Here is a 24,715-nt window from a genome sequence, read left to right on the forward strand (position 1 = left end):
TCCTTCCTCTAATTCAGCAAAAACAATGAGGAGTCCTTGTGGCAGGCAGGGAGGAGGGATAGCTCAGTGGTTTGAGCATTGGCCTGCTAAACCCAGGGTTGTGAGTTCCATCCTTGAGGGGGCCATTTAGGGATTTGGGGCAAAAATCTGTCTGGGGATTGGTCCTGCTTTGAGGAGGGGGTTGGACTAGATGACCTCCTGAGGTCCCTTCCAACCCTGATATTCTATGATTCTTAGAGACTAACACATTTATTTGGGCATAAAGCTTTCATGGGCTAAAACCCACTTCATCAGATGCATGTAGTGGAAAATACAGTAGAGAGGTATACATACACAGCATATGAAAAGATGGGAGTTGCCTTACCAAGTGGGGGGTCAGAGCTAACAAGCCAATTCAATTAAGGTGGAAGTGGGCTATTCTCAACAGTTGACAAGAAGGGAGGAAAAATCACTTTTGTAGTGCTAATGAGTTCAATGTAATCAAGGTGGCTTATTTCAAACAGTTGACAAGAAGGTGTGAGTATCAGCAGGGGGGAAATTAGTTTTTGTAGTGACTCATCCACTACCAGTATTTATTATTGAATTGTCTCGTTAGACTGACCCCGCACTTGGTAAGGCAACTCCCATCTTTTCATATGCTGTGTATTTATACCTCTCTACTGTATTTTCCACTACATGCATCTGATGAAGTGGGTTTAGCCCATGAAAGCTTATGCCCAAATATATTTTTTAGTCTCTAAGGTGCCACAAGGACTCCTCGTTGTTTTTGCTGATACAGACTAACATGGCTACCACTCTGAAACCTGTTCTCTAATTCAGTAATTCCTAATTTGAGAATCTGAAGAAGTAGGGAAGGTGGGCAGGGAGTATCAGTATGCAGCAGCTCATCCCAAAGAATTCTGGTTACAGGTAAGTAACCTTCATTTCTTCTTTAGGTGGCTTCTGCATATTCCCACTTGTGGGAGTTTAGGGAGCAGTACAACAGACAGGAAATTCTGGGTAAAGAAAGACAGCAGAACTGCCAAAATAGGAATCAGGTCTGGATGCCATGTCAAGAGTGGATAGATATGACTGATCTTCTCACTCTCCTAAAACAAGTCTTAATGAGGGGGAAAAATTGCTAAAACACAGATACATATCTGCAGTATCGGTCATGCAACATGCCGTGGTGAACACAGCATGAGGGCATGCCACAGATGCTGTCTGTGTTCTGGATGAGGATTGACAGTTCCAGGAGGCTGAAGCCCTGTCAGATCATGCTAGCGGTCAAACATAGTGTGTTGCATGGACAAACATGAACTATGGTGGAATGATTCCTCTTGTGTCAGCTCCATCTCTCCCAGAGTTTGGCAAACTTGTAGATAAGTTTTGGTTCCAAATAAACAATGACAACATTCTCTAAATGTGCAAAGTATGATATCTACCTACTTGAATATAAATGAGACTCAGACATATGAACATTCTAGTGTTCTGAAAGAGATTGAAAGCCCAGGCATCTTAGACAGTTAGGATAGGGATGGTCATCCCTTGTCCTGTAATAATGCAATTTAAAGGAGATAGTTACTAAGATACAAGCCTAGTGGCTATCTAAGCTATCAAGAATAGCATCTTCATTTAGTGTATTTTTCTGCAGCTCTCACAGCAAAGTAACTACCCCCAAGCAGTACTAGAGATACACATAGCAGCCCTGTTGTAAGTAACATTATTTCCAAGTGAAGAAAAGCTGTTGATCTGTGTATCAGAGATTAGAACACAGATGACAACCAACTGTCTGTCTCTCAGCAGAAATCAGAGTTGTGCATGGAAGAGAAAGGATGGGGGGGGTTGACTGTTTGTTTTTTAACTATACTGAGTATAATAAATAGTCTAAAATAACAGTTAAGGAAGAACTTACCAGGTCTACCCACTTACTAGCTGCCCAGGTGGGAAAATCTCTTGCAATGCATAGAGTATGTTTGACTGATCAAAAACTCCTGCTTTTCATTGGAGTCTTTTAGACTCCAGCATAAATACTCACAATCAAGAGACCCAGCAATCTGGAATCAAGATTTCAATCAGGAAAACTTTGAACATGGGTGGAGACTCCTGCCTCATATCAGAGGCAGGAGATGCAGTGATTTGGAAAACAGGACCTTATGGATATTAATATCATACTGACACAGAGCGGGCCCTTTAAGGGAGTCACATGCCCAACCTACCTGCAACAGGCTCCACTGAAGGCAATGAGCTAACCCAGATCCACCTGGGGATAGTTAGCTGCCTAAGTAGCTGGAAGGTAGTTAATTAAGTAAGGAACACCTGAGCCAATAAAAACCTTTGTAGAGCTCAAGCTCTTGAGGAGAAAAGAAGCTCACATGCCGGGATAGCTAGCAATGAAATGGCAGATAAGAAAGTGAAAAATGTTTTTTAAAAATGGAGAGACTGATATAAATGTTCCTTTGAATAATCAGGAATTTAAAAGTTTAGTTTAAAAAAAGAATTAAAAAAGGAATGGTGAGAATTATGGACCAAGGAGAAAAGAGGAATACATTCTATAAAGTATGCCCCAAAATAAACGACACTGCACTACTCCAAAGTAACTAAAGGATCAGACAAGTACTCATATTTAAACCTTTAACTGGTCACTGGATAATAATTTATATTTACTGAACACAAAGATAGGTTATATAGCACATGTAAGGTTAAACAAACAGTTGATCATCTGGTATGGGAATGCAGGGAGGAAAGGCTTTTTATGAAGAATTTAGATGCTTTAAGGTGACAGAATATACTATAGGGGATTTAGGAAGAGTATTGGGAAAGTGAGGTAACAGCCAAAAAGCTCTCATATGTTTTAAGGATATAGCACAGGGTAAAGAGAATATATTGGCATGACTGTACAAGGAATATAGTAGGTGGCAGTTATCAGTGGGTGAGTCTCCTTCACCACAAAGCATAAGAAGAAGAAAGGAAGCTCCAGAAGAGGGGAGCTCCCAGCAAGCCTGAATTAGGCAAAAACTTTCCAGGTAAGGAGGCCTGGGAGAGACTCTGAACAAGCAGGGAAAAGACTACAAATCTGCTGCTGGAACTTGCCTGTCTTTGGTTCAGATCCACAGACAAGCACATTCTCCCTAAGGGAAAGGATATAACTGGTATTCACTCCATTTGTACAAACAAGACAATACATGATAGAGCCCTTGATACAGCATTTTTACTGTTGAGTGAAAATTCTTCTCAAAGAATTTATCAATACATCATCTTTCTCTGGATCCATACAGTGAGGATACGTAACTTTATGAACAGGTAATTTTCCTGACACAACTGGCTAAAGCAAATCCCTCTTTGGTGGTCTGTGCAATATATTCCCATAATGTCATCCATCAGAATTTAGACAGATTTTAATTTCATGAAGTGTAGAAAACCTTTGCAAGCCAGAGAAACAACTCTCAGCTCCAGTGCCTTACAAGGAGCCACATCTCACACTGAATTCACAAAACTGGGAGTGGATGTTGGGAACAGCATCAGTAAGTCAAATAACTCTGAAAAGATCAAGGTGTTGGAAATCTAGTAACATACTCCACTGACCCGGGGCCGGATCCAAGAGAGGTACAGAACTATTAGACAAGAGGCTCTCAAAAGTCAGAGATATCTGATCTTCATGATGGCTGGATCCCAGATAACCAGATCCCATGCTTGGCAGTCCTTCATGTTTAGCTGTCAAATCTGGATCCAGGTTCTGATCCCATATCCATCTGGATCCAAATCCATACTTGTCAGCCATGGATCTGTACACAGCTTGGGTTTTGTTTTTTTGGTTTGGTTTGGGGGGGGGGAGGAATTGGTACCTCCAGATCTTGGCTGCCAGATCTGGATCCACGTTTTTCAGCCCCCAATCCATGCTTGGCTGCCAGATCCGGATCTGTTCTATGGATACAGATCCTCTGGAAACTGGCTCCAATGGCCAGAAGGCCACTTTAAGCACATAGCATCTCCTCTTTTCTTTAAAAGAAAAACTTGACTAACTGACAGACTATAAACAAATTTTACTTCAAAAGGACAGAAAAAGAGAGAGAAACAAAATGCAGATGAGGGAAGTATTGAGGACACTTTGTGCGATCTGAGTTTCCTGTACCTACAGTGGTTAGAAAGGAACTGAGGAACAGTTGGGGCCATTTCCCCTTTTATGTCCTCAGAACTCTCCAGGATGAGAGATGCAACTGGCCCCAATGAACACTGCTTTCAAGAAGGTTGTGGAAGCTCATGGTGCAGGCTCCTTGATTCACAAGTGTGAATATCCAGATGCCACTCAAAGAAGAAGGAAGTATTCTTAGGAACGGTATGCAGCCTCCACAGGTGAGTTACCCAGAGGTGAATCTGAGCTGAATAGAACCCAATGGGAATTGCACAGGTGGATCAAAGGACTAACAAACTCCATCAATGTTTCATATTAGAGAAAGGTATGTAGTTAAGTTTATATGGTTGAAATGCAATTTATGACTACTACAGAATTTACTTTAATCAATTCCTTCTGAACATCTGAAGATCTACCATCTTGCCAGAATCCCTCCAGAATTCAAGATGTGTTCAAAATCACTACATCAAGCTTATTTGCTTTTATTTTTAAATCTAGTTTTCAGTTATTTACAATTTGTTTCAAGCCTTAATAAAATATTCCATGTAAATAACAACAAAATTATTAATGGGTATTTACTTTTAAATCTCTCCTATCAACTTGAAAATATATTTTACTTTTGTTAGCAATGTTATCAGGTAACATTTAACATTAAATTAAAATAACTGCCTTTGTAACTATGCAAATTATTCACTTAAGAATCTATGACTAAATGGAAAAGTGGATAGAGAGGTTCCTTTTTTTTTTAAGTGCTACAAGTTATCTTGGAATTCAGCCATTAAAGAATCTATTTCTTTAAACTTGTTGCTTATGTTCTCAATACATTCCCCAGCCCTGAAAGCTATCCCATCAATAATAATACAATCCTCTTGGGTGCAGTTTTCCATTGGACTTCCTTCAGTACTCTCTGTGCTGCATTTCGTTACCTGAAAAGCAAATATGCATTCTCTAGATGCATTACATTAAATTTAAAAACAACAACATTAAGCAATATGCTTTGTTATCAAGTTCAGTCAACATGTCAACAATCCATAGTCCAAATATATGTAAAACTCTCATCACAAGCAGTCAAAGGGTGAATTTGCATGGACATACTTTTCGGTAAATGTAAAGCATCTGGAGGAATATAGTGGTATGTCTATATGAGCAATACGCGGTAAGCTGAGGTATAAATCTACAACACTTCCAGTAGGCCATGCACTAACTGTCCGTGTGGACCCTACTGATGCACAGTAAAAAATCCCTAGTGCACTTTGATGTACTGCTGTTTCAAACCACAACACGCCAACGCACTTGAAACTTTTAGTGCCCATGGACACTTAGTGCATGACATGCTGGAGCACTGTAGATTTACACCGCCGCTTACTGCACAGTAAGTCCTCCTGTAGACCTGCCCTTAATAAACCAAAATCTCTTCTATTATATTGTCATTTTACTGAGATCTTAATATGTGAAGCTTAAATGTAAGAACCACTTTCTACCAAAAATACTGTAAAATGTATCTCAAACCAAAGGGAAGCAATGCTACACTTCACTATGCAACCTGTAGATTATCAAACTATGGACAAAGACCCCCAAATGAATGTATGTGTCAAGGCACTGCCTCTGCAGTATTCTCCTCAACTTCAGATACAGAAGTCTCTCTAAGTCTTAGGCACTATGGTTCTTAAAAGGGAACTAAAGAGGTAGACTAGTTAAGTGAGAAAATTTGTCTGTCTTACCCAGAAAATTTCATTCTGGGTAGAGATATGGGTCCATAAATTCAATAGTGATGGGTTCTACAGTCTCCCTGCTATAGGAGGTGGAGTCAGGTGTTTTGACTGGCTGAGCTGACTCTCCAGATAACTCCTCCCACTGAATAGCTTCTCCAGAGAGTTGCTTCCAAAGCTGCTATCGAATCTGAATAAAACACTTTCGCATATTAACAGTAGCAAAAAAATCTGCCCAGCATCTAAGAATTAGAACAGTCTAACCTGACAAAAACACATTAACTGGGGTAACCCCAAGGGTCATTGATTTAACATAAGAATACTGTTATCCATCAGCTCTCCCTAAAAAGGAAAGAAAACAATGCAACATTACTGAGCAATAACCTCCCGAAAGAAGGAGATGAAAAAATACAGGGTGGGATGAATTCAGGGACCTATCCCCCTATCCAGAAGAAAAATTTCCAGGTGAGACAAATTTTTTCATTTTCACTTTGAGAAAATGTTCATAAATTCAGTAGTCATCCGATTTTTTAGCAGTACTACCAACCCACCTCCATCACTACCAATTGTTGGGTTGACTAAGAGTGAGCTATGGCTTAGAAAATCCTCCTACAAAAGTCTGCTTCACCCAACTGAAGTCTATTAATCTTACAGAAATTAGCCAACATATGCAGGGATACCCAAGATTGTTGCCCTGCAAAACTGTCCATATGGTGCACTGGACTGAATGGCCCATGAAGCTGCCATTGTCTTCTTGGAATGGGCTTTAAACTTGAATGAGAGAGATTACCCTTAGCTTTACATTCCTTGGAAAATCTCCCCTCTTCCAATATACCTTGCTATGGAGGACCTGGAAGCTTTCCGTCCCTTAGCTATGTGGTATTTTACAATGAACAAAGTGGAAGCTTTACTAAAGGATTTTGTACTGTGAACATAAATCTTAATTTGCTTTCTAGACATCTAAGATGTGCCAAACCCTTTCTTTTGGGTGGTCTGGATTTTGGAAAAAGAGGAAAGTGAAATCTCCTGGGATTAGGGGAAGAAGGAAATTATCTCAGGAATGGATGATGGGTCTGTCTGTCCAACCACCCTTTCATTATAGAAAAAACATAATTTTAAGGGAGGACAGAGAAGGCTCTCAACTCTGATACCCTTCATGTGGGTGTTATGGCCACTAGAAAGGTGACTTTAATTGTCAGGAAATATAGTGACCCTTTGGAGAGTGGGTCAAAAATTGACACCCGATCCCCTCAAAAGCATTTAATATTAGAAAAGATCCCATGGAGCTACCCTTGAATGGAAGGAGGTATGATAAGAGCAGGAGCATTGATGATTTATTTGTTTGTTTGTTTGATGTGTTGGTGATGGGGTCAGATAGGTTGAGCCTGGGCTGCCAGAACTAAGCCTATAACCAATGCTTGAGGTGTAAGTGAGTTGTACAGTTGCCCCTGAGACCGGCCTTCCTGTAAGAAATTCTAGGAGCAAAGTAACCAGTCTTGATCCTGCTGTGTATCCTTTTGATGACCACCAAAAATCAAATCTTCTCCATATTATTGCATACCAAGATCTGGTGGAAAACTTTCTGGACTTCAGTATGACTGAAACGCTGTCACTGGATTATTTTAGTTTGAGGATTTGTTGGATTTTGTTTGTTTGTTTTGTTCTGTTTTAAGGTGACCTCTCAATAACCAGGCAGTCAAGTTGAGATGCCAGGTTGTGATGGAACAGATGGTCCCGTGACAGTGGATCCGGCCTGGATTGTAATGTTAGCGGAGGGTCACTGACCTCTCCACTGTTGTCTGCATACCTGTTAGATGGTGCATATTATCATAGAAAAAAGAGGTAATGCATATAGCAGAGCCCTTTGCCATATCTAGGAGAAAGCATCAACTTCCCTGGGCCGACAATCTCCCCTCCTGGCATAGAAGTTATTTGTCTTGGAATTGAGCTGGATGCAAAGAGATCCCATGTTGGTTTCCTAAAGGTCTGGGATATGCGGTCAAACTCTCTGTGGTGGAGACACCATTCCCCCTTTTGTGGCTGAGCAATCCACTGTGGAATTGTTTCCCTTTGATATGAATGGCTAGAACTGACATAATATTTCTCTCAGCCCACCCAAAGAAAGTTGTGGCTTACACCTGTAATGAGCTCAATCTTGTGCTCTCCACCCATTTATATATGCTATGGCATTTGTGCTGATTGTGAATACAAGTATGTGTCTGGAATTTAAATGGGGTAGGAGTGCCTGAAGGACTAGGTGAATCACCTGCACTTTGAAGCAGTTTATAATGTACTGAGATTCTATCTGTGACCACTGTCCTTGTATCATGTTGAGATGTGTAAGCTCCCCATCCTTCCAAGCTGGCATCCATCATTATGGTGTCTCTCAGTGGTTCTGCCAAGTGGATACTGTCTGTGAATCTTGTCAGATGTAACCACCATCTGAGGGACCTTTTACTGTGGAGGGAAATCTTACAGTGTGTGAGCTGGAATTGTGAATGTGAGTAGGGAAGTAGGTAGTACTGCAGGCACCTGAAATGAAATTTTGCCCATGAGAGTAGGCATATGCATGAAATTAAGATGACTAGAAGTCATAGTAAGACTTTCATGAGGGAACACAGACTAGGAAGAATGTTTTATATTTGCTCCACAATCCATGCTTGTCTTTTACTGGAGAGAAAGGCTCTGCAGAGTGTGGTGTCCAGCCAAACCCCCAGTTGTTCTGTCTAGGGATGAGCTGGCTTTTCTCCAAATTGATTATAAATGCATGTTGTTGAAGGATGTGTACTGTCAGTTGAGTGTCTCTGATTGATTTCTATATGAAGGGAGCTCTTATCAGAATGTCAATGAGAAAAAGGGCACAGATGTACCCCTTGCTGACACAGAAATGCCCCTATTACTCTCAGCACCCATGACTACCCTGAGGGCAGTGGCAATGCCAAAAAGAAGGGGTTTTGTACTCCGTGTGCAGAGTACCACAAGGCAATCTAAAATACTGTCTGTGGCAGCAAGGAAGGGAATGTGGAGATACACCTCCTTCAGATCCACAGAGGTTAGAATATCATTCTAGATGATAGTTGCCCTGGTGGACATGAATGGGGTCCATTTGGAACTTGTGGAAGTGAATCTACTTTTTGAGAGTCACCTCTGGGTTTAATGGGCCTGCTTTTCCCCCACCGATTCTTAGAGAATATCTCTTCTCTCCCACCACCTATATGAAGCATCGTAACCCCAGAAAGGCTGCCTAGGTTAGAAAAACAGCTTAAAATTTCTCTAGTGAGCGTTAACAGAGAAGAGAGATTTTGTTTTTGTCCTGTGCTTTGGATGTGGCTTTTTCTATTGGTCCCCCCGCCAAATTTCTCTCCAGAGTATGGGTTTGCTACCAAAAACCTGTCTTTCAGAAATATCTGCCTTCCATGTCCATAGCCATAGATGCCTTCTTGCAACCACCTTGGATATCCTTGATCAGGTGGAGGACCTGAAAGCATTAAGTGAAGTATCTGAAACTAGAGCAGATTTAGAGAAATTCTTTTTAAGGAGGATCCCAACCCCTTGTCCCTTTTCAGGAATTTCAGAGAGTAGGGACACAGTATAAGCAAGTATGGCTTTGCTGAAAAAAGTGGCCTCCACTGAGGCTTTCAGGGCTGCTGAGACTGCTGCATAGTCTCTGCAGAGAGCTGATTCTATTAATGCAAGTTTTGAACAGGACTTTTTTTCTAAATCAGATGCTTTATCTTTGCTGAGTTTACCATTCATTCTTTGAGCCTTAATGGATGGGCTTGTAAGGGTCAGTTTTGAGCCCACTAGAAAATATTTTCATTTATATTTATATTTATATTTTCTGTCTCTTTAGCCTCATCCTCATCCCCTTTTTAATCTCTTATGGCTGAGTGCTCATGGGAGATATCCCAACAAGAGTAACAGTCTTACACAGAACAGACTTGAAAAAATGTGCAGGGAACAACAGTTCTGGGGATCTTCTAGGATTTCTTTGCTTTATATCTGCATGTGTGACCCTAACTCCAGAGGGAGGAGTAGCAAGAGAGAGGGCTGAGGATTTGGAGTCATAAGAGTCTGCTAAGGACAGCCTAAGCCTACACTTTTCCACTGAAGAGACTCTAAGATGGCTACCAAGAAGACAGGCCCAGAGCCTATTCTAAAATGGCAGCCTGTGGCCACTGCAACCCCTCTACAAAGGAAGAGGAGACAGAGGTGGGAATACTAATTTTTCAGTGCTGCCAGTGGTTCTTGAGACCCCTAAGGAACAGAGGGGATGTCCTGACCACAGCACACCCACTGGCAGGGACAAAGGGAGCTCCTTGCAACACTCATAGCCCCCTGCCATGATCCTTTGGCGAGGGGTGCGGAGGGATGGAGTGAAGGTGACTGGGTCCTGCACTTTTACCATGCACCAGTTCTGTTGACTGGCACTCCTAGGGTCTCCATAGTTCACCCAGCGATGGGGCCTAGTTTGCATCAGTAGCTGCAGATTGAGCGCTGATGTCCTTGGCTGTTTTTCAGCTCCTGGTGGCTTCCACAGTGCACACTCCTGCGGCGGGATACCTGGCAATGAGGCCTGGTCCATGTCAGTAGCCAGAGATTGGGTTCTGGTGTTCTGTGGCACTTTCTTCAGTGCCTTGTCTTACTGGGGCCCTCATGTGCCTGTGGCACTATCCTATGAGGCAGCCCAACAGCCTGCTTTTCAATCCTGGTAGCACCAAGTTTGGAAGAACAAAAGAAACTTTTTGCCTTCAATACACTCAGCCCTTGTCCTAACCTTTCTTTCAAGCTTTTTCAGCCAATATCAGAGATAATCTGTGGGGAGAGATTGGAGCTCTGTGAGGTGAATTTTAATTGCCCTTAAAAAGACAGTAACCCTGTACAAATTAAAAAAAATGCGGAGAGCTGAGGGAAAAATAACCTAGAAAAACAGGAAAAAGAAGAAAAAAATAATCAGGTTATGGCCAAATTACAGATGTCCTAACTCTTCACCTGCTTCACTTGTGGGGGCAGAGAAAATTCTGGAGGGGTTCTTAAGTGGAAGAAGTTATCTGGAGAGTCAGCCTGACCATCAAACCATCTGACTCTGCTACTGATAAAATGGAGACTGAAGAACCTATCATACTGAATTTATGGACCCAACCCCCAAAGTGAGAACAACTGTTTGTATACGACATAGTCCTTGGGAATCAGATGGATTTGTAATAAGACAGGAGCTCCTTCCTCATACTCCTAAATTGGGTGACAGTCCACTGCAAAGGAGTGGAGCTGCCATTGGGAACGGGGCACCAAAGGAACAGCAGACAAGCTCAGATGTTCCTGTCCCCTGAGGGTGTCCTGAGATTTATATGGATTTCAAGGCATCTGTAGTGTCCAGGGGTTGGACACTTTGTTCCACAGGTAGAAGCTATCCGCCCTCACCTTCTCCCATTTCTAACTGAACGATTTGGAAAGCACTCATGTCATTTCCAAAATTATAATGGGCATATCTGAGTCCACTCTCAGTGACATTCATCTTGCTACAAAGTGACAATTTTGTAGTACAGACAGTATAACATTTCAATAAAATCAAGTTTTCACCTTGCTTTAATATTAAACAATCCTACAACTAATTTTAATATTTAATATATAATTTCAAGCCATTGCTTTTTAAGATTTTTCAACCAGTGTTAAAGCAGAATGGACATTTGTTTTGTTTATAGCCCCAACTTAGGGCTTCCAGACTTCCAGTGAGATTTAAGCATGATATGCACCACTAGTACTACTATTAGGCTCATAAATGCTGATTGTCATAAAATGTTTAAATGCTTTGAAACTCTTTATTCATGTATCAGAGGGGTAGCCGTGTTAGTCTGAATCTGTAAAAAGCAACAGAGGGTCCTGTGGCACCTTTAAGACTAACAGAAGTATTGGGAGCATAAGCTTTCGTGGGTAAGAACCTCACTTCTTCAGATGCAAGTAATGGAAATTTCCAGAGGCAGGTATAAATCAGTATGGCGATAATGAGGTTAGTTCAATCAGGGAGGGTGAGGTGCTCTGCTAGCAGTTGAGGTGTGAACACCATGGGAGGAGAAACTGCTTCTGATGGTTTGACACCATCAGATCAGGATTAAACAAAGACTGTGAATGGCTATCCAACTACAGAAGCAGTTTCTCCTCCCATGGTGTTCACACCTCAACTGCTAGCAGAGCACCTCACCCTCCCTGATTGAACTAACCTCGTTATCTCCATACTGATTTATACCTGACTCTGGAAATTTCCATTACTTGCATCTGAAGAAGTGAGGTTCTTACACACGAAAGCTTATGCTCCCAATACTTCTATTAGTCTTAAAGGTGCCACAGGACCCTCTCTTTATTCATGGTAATTGTTTCTTATCTTTTAAATTTGTAGACTGGGAGGCTAAACAAAATGTAAAATTTTCTTGTATGCTACACAAACTGATGTCAGAAAACTATAGCAGGAACAGAATGATATAAAACAGTATTGGATGAGAGATTCTGGAATGGGCAAGAACAAGAGGGGCCACTGATTTGTGGAATGTAGCACATTTATAATGCTGGACAGCATTCAGTGGGATGCTGAAAGTCAATAAACAAAATGGTAATTCTACAGCCCATTTTTCATTTTAAGAGAATATTAAAACATTGGATAAATGAGTGTAGGACATGAGAGGAAGGTAGGAGAGCCTTCAACTAATGCTGATCTATTCCAGTTTCATCAGAGAGGCATTTAAGGAGTGGCCAACTTTCTAAACAAATTTTAGGTGACCTTTCCTCATACTGTTGCATTCGCATACTCATTCTCAGGAAGCATGAACAGAGCCTGAGGAATGTAGCTTAATTTTTTTATAATAAAATTTTAAGTAATTTGAATAAGATGTTCTTATGCTACTCTTGAAGACTTATGCCAAAAGCTCAGATATACATTATTATCTACTGGAGAATATAGCTTCAATACTTTTATCAGATACTCATTTGACAGGCTCATCATATAACCAATCCTCTTTTTCCTTTTGGGTACAAATTTTGTATTCAGTAAAAGGCTGTTCAGGGAAAACTGGAAAGAAAAGAACATTTATAGAGGAAGCAATGTATTTAGTTAATATTTTTCTCTTCTTTTTGTTATTAAAATTTTGATGGAGATTTCCATGTTGAAAAATGAGTGGTGGAGGTTAAATGAAAATTTTCTCCTTCCCAACTTAGTTTACCTTGTTCTAGATTCTACAGTGAAATCTATTTTGTTTGTCATAACACAATCTGCTGCCACAGAAATGATTGTGATTTCAAATTCAGCATTTTAGATCTAACCCTTTCACCTGTATTCTTTATGTGAGTGAGTACAGTATAAAAGACTCCCTTTTGCTGTGCTTTTCCCCCCCTGAGTTTTGGCCCCATATGCTGGACAATATTTTAGGTCAAAATGCCTTTAGAACCACTGGTTCCATATCTATGGAAGGTATTGTAGTCAGAAAAATGATGTTTAGTACCCCACACCATGACTGTCATTTTGTCCATATTTTGGAGGAGAAAATTTGCCTGTTGAGGCAATGCTTTAGGTCAAACTGCTTTTCATCAACACATGTTGGCACAAATAGACAATTCACTGTATCTTGTAGAAGGCAGAAAAGAAGATGTCCCAGAGGCTTCAGAAAGTGCACAGACTAATCTATGATATCTTTTGTGAACATGCACATACAATTACTGTGTTGTCCGTTTGGGTAAGGACCAAGCATGGCTAGTATGTGAGATCTGTTCAGAGATTCCCTAAATGCTACCAGGTCCTGCAGCATCCTTAAAAGCCCCCTTGTCTTTTCTAGCCAAAGAAAGCTTATGCCCAAATAAATGTGTTAGTCTCTAAGGTGCCACAAGGACTTCTCGTTTTTTGTTTTGTTTTTTTGTCTTTTTCAGTGATTCAGCTGAGCAGATGGCCCAGGAATCTTCACAAACTGAATGGAAAAATAAAGCTTGCCCAAGAAAGTAACCATACTCCCATAAAAGAGAGCAGGAAATGAAGAGTCTATCCATTGGGGTGGAAAGGGAAGGCATATTCTCTGCATCCAAGTTGTAAACAATATAGGAAAGACAGACTAGAGCAAAGAGGTGTGGGAGTAGCACTGCATATAAAGATTTCCATAGAATCCAGTGAGATAACAGTTCTGAGTGGGGAAGACTCCTTCTGTTTCATTAGTATCTATCTAAAGCCTATCTAAAGTCAGACATTTTAAAATCAGAAGATCCAGATAACTTGTGTCCAAGAGTTTAAAAGAGCTGTCAGAGGAGCTTAAGACCATTAATGATGATTTTCAATAAATCCTGGAATACAGGGAAAGTTCCAGAAGACTGGAAGAAATCTAATGTTGTGCCAATATTTAAAAAGGGTAAATGGTGAAGCCAATAAACAGAAGCATAAACTACAGTAGGCAACAAGTGTAAGGGAAATTAGAAGGGCCAAACTGGATTTTGAAGAGCAAATAGCTAAAGGCATAAAACGAAAATAACGAGAGACTCTTTAATTATATGAGAAGCAGGAAGCTGATGAAAGAACTGGTAGGTATGCAATTAAGGGAGCAATTCAGGAAGATACAGGCATTGTTGAGAAGCTCACTGCAGTCTTCATTGCAGTCTTCACGGCTGAGAATTCTGGGAAGATATCTACCCCTCACCTGCTCTTTTCTGTTACTAAAGATGAGGCAGTCTCAGAGACTGAGGTATCAGAAGAGGAAATGGAGCAAACTGATCATTTAAAATGTGTTAAGTCACCAGGCCCAATGGAGTACATCCAAGAATTCTGAAGAAGTTTAAGTGTGAAGTAGATGAGCTGTTAAAAAATATGCAAGCTCTCATTAAAAACAGCCACTGTTCCAAAGGATTGGAGGGTAGCAAATGATTTACCTATATTTTAAAAGGGTTCTACGGGTTTCTTTAAAGGAAAACAGTGTGTTTCACTAAACTCTTAGAATGAAGAGTTTAGTGAATAAAAGAGTCAATAAAATAGTGGAAAAAGGAGAACCACTTGACATCGTTTATTTAGACTTCCAAAAAGCCTTTGCCAAGGTCCCTCAAAAGAAGCTACTAAAGAAGCTAAGTAGTTATGGAGTGAAAAACAAAGTATTGTCATGGATCAAAACTTGGCTAGGAGACAGAAAGCAAAATGCAGGATTACATGGTCAATTTTCATCATGGCAAAAAGTTACCAATGGTGTGCCTCAAGGTTCTATACATGGTCCTCTATCAATATATTTATTAATTATCTGGAAAGTTGGGGTGGGCAGTGAGGTAGCAAAATTTCCAGATGATGCAAAGTTTAATCAGGATCAGAAGGGACTATGGGGAACTTCAGACAAGCCAGGTGAATGAGCAACACAATGGTAAATGAAATTCAACGTTGATAAATGCAAAATAATACATATTAGAGCAGAAATTTTAAAGAATTGATACACCTTTCAGGGTTCTAAGTTAACTGTATCAAGTCAAGAAAGTATCATTATAGACAGCTCAATGAATACCTCTGCTCCTGTGGTCAATTAATATAACAAGATGTTAGGATAAGGACCAGAATGGTGAATAACACAAAGAATATTATAATGCCTTTATATAAATATATGGTGCAGCCTTATCCATTTCAAAAAGGATATTGCAGAATTAGAGGGAATTCAGAGAAGAGTGACAAAAATGCTATAGGTCTGTCAAGAACAGAGATTGAAAAGACTGTGATTGTTTACCTTAGAAAGGAGAAAAATGATCAGATACACAATAAAAGTATGTAGAACAATGAATGGTATAGAGAACGCAGATCAGAAATTTCTGTTCTCCTTGTCTCATAATAATAATAAAGAACAATGGAGATAATCAATTAAATTAAAAGGTGAAAATTCAAAATCAAGAAAAGGAAGTACTTTATAAAACTAACCTCTGGAACTTATTGCCACAGGAGTAAGCTGAGGTCAAGAACATGAGATTGAAAAAGACTGGATATTTATATGGATATCAAGGATATCCAGAGTTTTCATAATTAATTATAAAAAGTTTGGAAAGGATATTAAACTTTGTGCTTCAGAGCTTAAGTCAATCTCCAGGATCAGGATGAGACCTGGTGCCTGATTCACAAAGCTATTTAGGTACCTAAAGATGAATATAGGTACCTAGAGGAATTTACAAAAGCACCTAAGCAGATAAGGTGGGAGTTAGGTGGCTAACCTACTTATGTGCTTTTATAAACACCACTAAGAGGTATCTGTATCTTTAGGCGCCTAAATACCTTTTTAATCTATCCCTAATGCAGGGGCAGATTATCCCACATCGGACCACTACAGGGTTCTTAACCTTCCTCTGAAGCATCTGGTCTAGGCCACTATCAACAGTCAGAATACTGGACTAGATAGACCTCTGATCAACTCCTATGTTCCTAAGAAATAGTTCTCTGGTGGGGGGGAGATTGGGGGACTCCATCTTTCATCTTCAGTAGTATGGAGTGATTATCTTGGTGGAGGGTTGGGGAGGGAAGAGATGCATGGTTATGGCCAGAGAATTTAAAGCTATATATAGCCAACCAGTCAAATCCCTCCCTACCCATGTCATGCAGCATGTCTGCAAACAATTGATTTTGTAATTATCAAGAACAATTAAGACAGACGATTTAGAGGGACATTCAGTATATGTCAAAACTGAATAGATCTGAAAGTTTTCCTATTATAGCAGTTCTTCTTTGAAGCTTTTATTAAATACACATTGCAAAATTCTCATGGCAAATTCCCACAAGGATCAACAAATAATTGTATACCATATCCCCATGAAGTACAACGTTTCTAAAGGAAAAAAAGGATGTAGTGAAGCTAAACTAAGAATTTTTGCCTCAGTGCAACCCTATCCCAATTCCTTGCTTCCAAAATTTGGCTAAAATAAAAGGCTATGTGAGGCACTAGGCATATCCCGTCATTTTAAGTACAAACAGGTACAAAACACTTTTCCCAGAGGAGGAGCCAATAAATATGGCCTCACCAGTTCTGAAACCATTTTGACCTAAAGAATCATCTTATCTTGCACATGGAATCAAAACTTATAGAAAACAAAGCCAAGCAAAGGGGAGCTAAGAAGCCCATAGCCCAAGAGAATCAAAGGAAGTGTTTTTTGAGAAACAACCTTAGAATTAAAAAAAGAGGCCTCTAAAGAAGACTTAATTAAGCCCTGTGTTCACTGGAGTACCAGGATACTGTTGCAAGGAGAGGGTGGAAGGGCTGTAACCTTAAATGCAGTGGCAATGCATGGAACTAATGTTCCAAAGGCTATGAAGGGAATGGAGTATCAGGGATAAAGCTTCAACGGGCTGCAGGCACTATCCCACTGAAGAAGAGCCCCATGAGAATAAAATATCCTGTGAAACTATTTCCTTTTCAAATAAAAAAGACTAACACTAGGCATAACTTATAGTAAGGATGAAGGAGTATGATGCTGTGATTTAAGGGTATGTTGCTATAAATTGAGACAATGTTCTTGTAGGCAGGTGGCACTTTTCCAAAAAGGGCCATATTTTTGGTGTTTAATGTACCACACTACACACATCTACATCGTATATCAGTTGAAAGCTTATTTTATATATGTTTAGATGAGGTAGGATGTGGAACTTCCAAGTGGTACTATAAGCCTGTAAGAACAGTGAAACAATGGTACCCAAAATGAGAGTGTCATATTTTTTGCATATTTCCAGAAACATTGCAACATGACTCTGACTACAATTTTTGCTATTTTAAGTAAATTTCAACCCCTTAATGCGGTGTTTATTGGTCAAAGCTACCAAATGACAATGTATTAAAAGATTTTTGTTGGTTTTCAATGGACAAAGTATTTTTTTTTCATAAATGATTACACTGTTTAGCAGGGCAAAAATGGCAAATATCAACATTTTGCAATATACTAACATTAAATGTTTTCACATTGCATACTTTAATTGTCAAAGTATCTCACAGGTGATTATAATAATTTTCTATATTTTCAATTGAAATTTTCTGGCCATATCGGTCTCACACTTAAGTTTGTGCCCCAGTAACAGTAGATGGTGTGCCCATAGTTTGTACTGCATAGAGGGTAGTTATAAATGTACATGAATTCCTAATGTAATGATTCTCCATTTGTAAGCTTTTGTACATATAGTGTAGTATCTGCTTGGTAGAAGGTTTTAACTTGTAATTGCCTATGCATGCAGTACTAGCCTTTGAAATATTCTAGAAACTAACTTTTTAATTCAGTGACACTTATGCATAGGTCAGAATTAGTGTCAGATATGACAATGCACAGTTTCCTATTATGAACATGCAAAAGCTAAGAGAAAAAGAAATGGCCTAACAAGTAGTAGTGAAGACAAAGTCTACAAACGAGTCCTTGCCCCTGCACCGAAGAGGTATGAAGAGCATATTACTGCCTTACAAACAATGTCATCAACACTATGACAAATTCATTTAATCCTGAATCACATCCAGAGGTGCTTATCAACATATCTACTGAACTGCATGTAATATCAGATGTAAAGAAAATCTACTGAAAATAGCAGATATTGGTGAAGAACAAATGAAGAGATTTTTGAGAGGCGCACTCGATTCTGATGGGACACAGCTTCTTCAGCCCAGTCAAGACATCTGGCATCAAAACTTTTGATCACATGTCCAAGAAGACTAAATTTAAGTCTTGCAAGGGAGGGACAATTGCAGCAGCTTTCAGTCCATAAATTGTTTTCCGCAGAGCCCTACCCTTAGCAAGACACAGATATATTTTAATGGTAACTGTTCTTAGTCTCCCAATGTGTCTAGGTCTGTTTTTATGTCCCTCTTGCATGCTGATGGAACAATGAGAACAACAGAGAAAGCTAAATTAGGACATCTGGAAGCTCAAGCTGAAAGAATGCATAAACTAAGAGCATGCAACAAAGAAACCACAGTGTACATCAGAGATTCCATGGTTGTCATACAAATGATGGCTGGAGACAAATTCCACAGATTTGATGAACTGGCAGCTGAGTACTTGAGGCAGGTCCTAAAAGAATTCAACAAAGCTAATACTGTAACTGAAGTCTTTGACAGATATGACAACAATAACTGAAAACTGCAGAAAGACAGCACTGGACAGGATCCAAAGGTTGGATGCAATAGGTTGAAATAATACAGAGTCATTAACAGAAACAAATGCAAATATTTCAAAGAGGTCATTTTTACGTGTTGATGATGTCATTGTTTACCCTATTTCTATGGTAATGGCACCACTTGACAGCTCCACATCATACCTCATCTTAAGACATAATAAGCTTTCAAATGTATGTAGAGAGGGTACATTAAGATGACTAAATTGGTGGTGTCTTCTGCTTGCCTACTGAAGTGCAAGAAGTTCTGTCTCCAAGAACAATCAGAAATGAGCTGTGTTATGACAGTAAGACACTTCAAAAGACATTAAGACTCATTATGAATTCTTAGTATCTCAAAATATTTGAAAACTTCCTTCCTGGTTGTAGGTTGGAAGCACAGGCATAAGAGTGGCAATCCAATAGGGTAGATACCGTTGGAAAACACCACTTCTCTATGTCAGATGTTACATTTGCCTTTCAACTCTGGTCCGTGTTGCTAACAGGTAAGCCTGTAACTGCCAGTGGAACTATAAGAAGATATAAGTGATTCTATCAATTTGCCATCAGATCACCATTCCTTGTTATCTCTTATGGTTCTGTACTTTAGCAGCCCAGTGAATGTGGAGCCTATGTAGTTTATCATTACTCTTTATTTACAGTCCCTGAGACAGTTTTCAATTCATGTGAGAACACTCATGTTCAATCCAATTTGGATTAATTTTTCAAGTAAGATTTTATAAGAAACAATGTCTAATGTTTTAACTAATGTTCAGATATCTTATATGTAATCAATTCTCTTTTACAACTGATTTTGTAATTTGATAAAAAAAGTTATCAAATTTGTTTGTTTTTTCTTTATAAATCTATGCCGTTCACTGCACATGTTTCTATTATCCTCTAGTTGCATGCAGATTTTTCTGTTAGACATCGCTTCCATTATTTAAGTAGGAAATTACATTAGATTTACTGGACAGTAGATAGAATTACATGATAATAAGGGCTAGTCTACACTTACCGGGTAGTTCGACGGCTGGCAATCGAAGTTCCGGGTTCGATTTATCGCGTCTGGTCTGGACGCGATAAATCGAACCAGGAAGTGCTCGCCGTCGACTGCGGTACTCCAGCTCAACGAGGGGAGCCTGCCTGCCGCGTGTGGACCGCGTCTGAACCGCGGTAAGTTCGAAGTAAGGTATGTCGAATTCAGCTACGTTATTCACGTAGCTGAATTTGCGTACCTTACTTCGACTTGGGGGGTAAGTGTAGACCAAGCATATGCTTCCTTAGAAATAGTACCATGGTATAATCAGCCAGTTTTCCCATTGGTGTATATTATTTTGGATTACTCACATAAAGAGGTTACTTACCCTACTGTAACTGTGGTTCTTTGAGATCTGTTGTCCACATGTATTCCACTTCTGGTGTGCATGCACCTATGTGGATGAGATCAGAATCTTTTTGAATAGTGCTCTATATGCCCCTTGGGACTTCATAGCTGAGGACATAAAGGGTGAGATGGATGCAACCACTCCAGTTCCTTTTCCAAAACAGAATCCATATTGACAAGGACTCTGCAGTAGCAGAGAAAGTGCATTGTGGAATACATGTGGACAACACATCTTAAAGAACTACAGTTACTGTATGGTAAATAACTGCTCTTTCTTCTTTGAGTGATTATCCACATGTATTCCACTTCTGGTGATTCACATGCAGTAATTCACATCCCATAGGTGTAGTCGATTGAAACAATGATTGTAATACAGTTCTGCCAAAGCAGACATCAGATCTGGAGCCCTCTATCAAAAAGTAGTGATGAATGAAGGTATGGACTGAACTCCAAGTAGCTGCTTTACAAATCTCTGAAATTGGAACACCAAAAGAAAAACTGCAGAGGCTGCCAAGAGATCTGACAACAGCTAAGTGTTGGGATTCCCTACAAGATCTCTTTCCATTCAGCTTCCCAAGAACTCAGTTAGTCTCCAGACTTCATCTCTCGGATATCTTTATTTGGCATACAGCAATGCTACACTGAATTGATCAGTCTCAAATGCAGGGGGAGTGGATGTAGGGTACATCACAGCTCCAAAGTTACACAGAAACCCTGTCCCTTTATATACATTACATATCTCATTGCATTTACTATACATTGCACCACACTTTGACTTTGTTACTTTGCAGGAAGCAATCCCTGTGCAGCATGCTCTGTCCATGCATTTTCCATGATCGACATACTCCTTACCTCATCTCTACATTCCTAATTTATCTTGTCCATTATTATCTTGTTCATAGTAAATGGTTCCCTGGGTGTTCCCCCTCTTATCTTAGCTGGCTCAGACATTGTCTTTTTAGCCTACTGATCTATTTACTCATCTTATTTAGCTCAAATGTCCTGTTTTCAGCCTGATGATTCATTTATCTCCCTAATACTATCTTCCAAAGAAGGACGCCTCCCCATGTGTTTAAAACAGTCCCAGCAGTGAATTGCTTCATGACAATGGGGCAATTAGCATGTTCTGCCTCACTTGCCCTACTGAAGTGGAGGAGAAGGGATATAAATCTTTCATTGGCAGAGATTATCTTTTAAGAGTTCAAGAGGGTCCCAGAAATTTTTGTATCAGTATCTGGGCTGGGGTCAATGAGTAGTTTCTTCCAGGAGGCCAGAAATGGTGACTCTGATTAGTCCGATACCATTAGGTATTCTAGTACTACAAATGTTATGGGTACCACAAAAAAGAGAAGGTAGTGTTCCCTCCACCTTGAGAAGCGAGGTTGGTACCATAAAGTGAAGTGCTAGGTGCTCCATCGCAGGTGTCAGAGGCGTGGTACCAGGACTGACAGCTTAGGTTACACTGGATTCTTTAGTGCAAAGAGCTTTAGTGCTAGCATGGGAAGCTCTGCCATTAAAATTTCAGTTCCAGTTGCTTTAGTGTCAGATGCTTCGATTCTTGTTTGTCAGTACCAGGCACACAAGTAGTTTCTCCAAGCTGCACTAAGATAATTTGGTGACCCTTCAGTGTCAAAGCATCAGCAGTATCCAATCTGGGCCTTGAACTGCCTCCAAAGGTAAATCTGCTCAGCACCAGAGAGGGAGATCTGTGTCTGTGGTCACCAGTAAGCACTCTCTCTCTCTTCAGTGTTGAGTGAAGGAAGGTAGGGAAGCTCTGGTTGACTCCACGGTAGAGGAGTGGGACTTCCTCAGTGCCAAATGACCTCTAGTGCCTGGGGTAGACACTTGACTTATTGGAGAACTCACTGAGCTGGTGTGATCCAGTAAGATGGTCTCTCCTTCAGGAGACAACAAGGCTATCATGTACTTCTCTAAGAGGAAAAGCTTCAGGTGGGATTCCCTTGCTTTTGGATTCTTTTGGGAAAGAAGCAGCATATAGAAACTTTGGGGGGAGGGATAGCTCAGTGGTTTGAGCATTGGCCTGCTAAACCCAGGGTTGTGAGTTCAATCCTTGAGGGGGCCACTCAGGGATCTGGGGCAAAATCAGTACTTGGTCCTGCTAGTGAAGGCAGGGGGCTGGACTCGATGACCTTTCGAGGTCCCTTCCAGTTCTAGGAGATAGGATATCTCCATTATTATTATGATATAGGTACTTCCCCAAGGCAGAAGAGGCAGTTAGGGTGTCCATAATAGGAACAGCTGCCTCCCAAGAGAGACAGGTCTTGAATCTAGGGGACTTTGACTTCACTATGTCTGGGGCAAGGTCTGGTTCCAAAGCATATCCTTAACTTGAAAAGGTTTTCCCCCCTCCCCCCTTTCTTTTTTTTCCTTTTCTTTTTTGCCAATGGGCTTAAACTACACCAACTATAGCTAGAGCATTAATTAAGAACTAACTATAGAAAATCAGTTGCACATTGTGCATAGACACTGAAGGTGTTCCATCTTGTAGCCCTAGGCAGTAAGAAGGAACTGAAGGTCGCTTGCTGTCACCTCACCTTTATGACCTCAGATATGGAGCACCAGAGGGTGCAGACATGGCCCTGAAAGACAATGCTATTTAAAAAAATTGCACTCTCGCTCACCTGGTGTGTATGTGCACTAATAATGGAATAGATGTGGACAATCACTCAAAGACGATCTGATTAGGTGCTTTTTTTTTTTTTTACACTTAAATAGAGGGGAAATAAAGTAAACATTAGCTAAATAGGCCCTTGAATAAAGAAGGTAACTTATTAAGTATGTTGCAGATACAAGATTAGCTGTTTGGTGATCCTGGACCATGTGCAGGGAGAGTGTGGATCTCTAGAGGCCATCTCCTAGCTAGATATACTACACCCAAATTTGAAATATAGGTATACGAGTATTTCAAGTGAGATCTACTTGTCTGCCCACGTGCAGACATCTGCAGTATAATTAATAATGGGAATATCAGTGGATGCATCTCCCTGAGACTGGGATTTCAACCATGAATATTAATTTCAAATATCTTCTGTTTTAAATGTAGGATACAGTGAAACTGGTTTGTATTAAATATGATCTTTAAACAATTTTATTTTATATCACTATTATAATTAAATATATAGCATTCAAAAAGTGGGCAGTATATATTGTTTTCAGAAGTACATTATATAGTCATTAAAACATATTTAAAAGTGTCTTTCTTAAGCACTAACATAAATTCCACTAAAATTAAAAATGTTTCCAGTAACTAGTTAGCAATACCATGTATAATTCATACCTTTTCTCCTGTATCTTTTCCCTCTCCATTTCCATACAACCCACAAGCTGTTTTTAAAGGGTCTGCAACACGCCTGAGAATTTGTTCTAGATCTTTTAATATAACTTCTGTCTCAGAGACAACTAATAAACCAACAAAATCAATAATTTAGCTAAAATACATATGTATATTTATGTAACATTATTAATGAAATATTATTTATTACTCAGTCAATTAAAACAGTGGGGAACAGATACAGAAAATCTACAGGGAAAATCATTACTCCAAACATGGAAAAGAAAATGGGTTTCCTGTGGTAAAACCATATGGGGCTAAATTCCGCTATCATTGACACTGGTGAAAATCCAGAGTAACTTTACTGGCTTCAGATGTGAGAACAATTCATCCTTTGGTCTTTAATGATTTGAAATCAACACAATGGTAAAGATTAAGTGAAGAATAATAAAAGAGTTATCTTGTTAGGTAAAATTCTTGCAATTTGTATAGCACTGTTATACCGGATATGAGTAGAAACTTGCCTGAAAATTTTTTAAACAAAAATAAAAAGTAACTTCTTACATTACTATACAAAATATACCTCTTGAACTTTCTGGATAGAAAATCTCTGAAAGGAGATACAAAATGCAACAAAACTCACAAAGCCAAGAGGCTCTGCTGAAGCAGAGCTCTTTGGAGACAGGTCACTGGTAGTCTTTCTTCTCCTTCCTACAGAAATAGGATGGTGGCAGCTGCAAGCAGCCTTTTCCAAAGGCAGCAGGAATATGGGGGCAGGAGGCCACATGAGGTCATCTCCCACCTTTCCGTAAATGGACACGACACAACGCTACCATGAGAAAGCTCAACCAGTCCCTTCTGACCAGCCTTGTTTCTTTCCAATATGTAACACAAATGTTTTTCACTGTGAGCGTTGATTTGAAATTAGGTAAATTCATACTAACAGTATTTGACACAAAACTTTTCTTTTTTTTCAACATTGTAGGTTTTAGGGGAAAATGTTAGAACGCATTTTTATTTAATGTAATTATTTTTAAAGAGAAGCTGGAAGAAAAAAACGCAGGAAGCTGTTCTAAAGCAAGACATTCTGTAAACAGCTTTGATAAGA

The 24,715-nt window shown here is 39.8% G+C and overlaps 1 protein-coding gene across 1 annotated transcript in view; it reads right to left on the reverse strand.

The window, feature by feature from the left end:
* Nucleotides 1-4,863: 4,863 nt before the first annotated feature.
* ZCWPW2 (zinc finger CW-type and PWWP domain containing 2) overlaps nt 4,864-24,715 on the reverse strand; it is a 112,314-nt gene continuing 92,462 nt past the window's right edge. The window contains exons 7-8 of the mRNA XM_026649348.1: nt 23,614-23,735; nt 4,864-5,037 (exon numbers count right to left, since the gene is read on the reverse strand). Of these exons, the coding sequence (XP_026505133.1) occupies nt 4,864-5,037; nt 23,614-23,735 (296 nt within the window). The remainder of the gene's footprint in view (nt 5,038-23,613; nt 23,736-24,715) is intronic.

The sequence above is a fragment of the Terrapene carolina genome, unplaced genomic scaffold (assembly GCF_002925995.2).
Source record: "Terrapene carolina triunguis isolate 2854851 unplaced genomic scaffold, T_m_triunguis-2.0 Scaffold84, whole genome shotgun sequence".
Lineage (NCBI taxonomy): Eukaryota > Metazoa > Chordata > Testudines > Emydidae > Terrapene > Terrapene triunguis.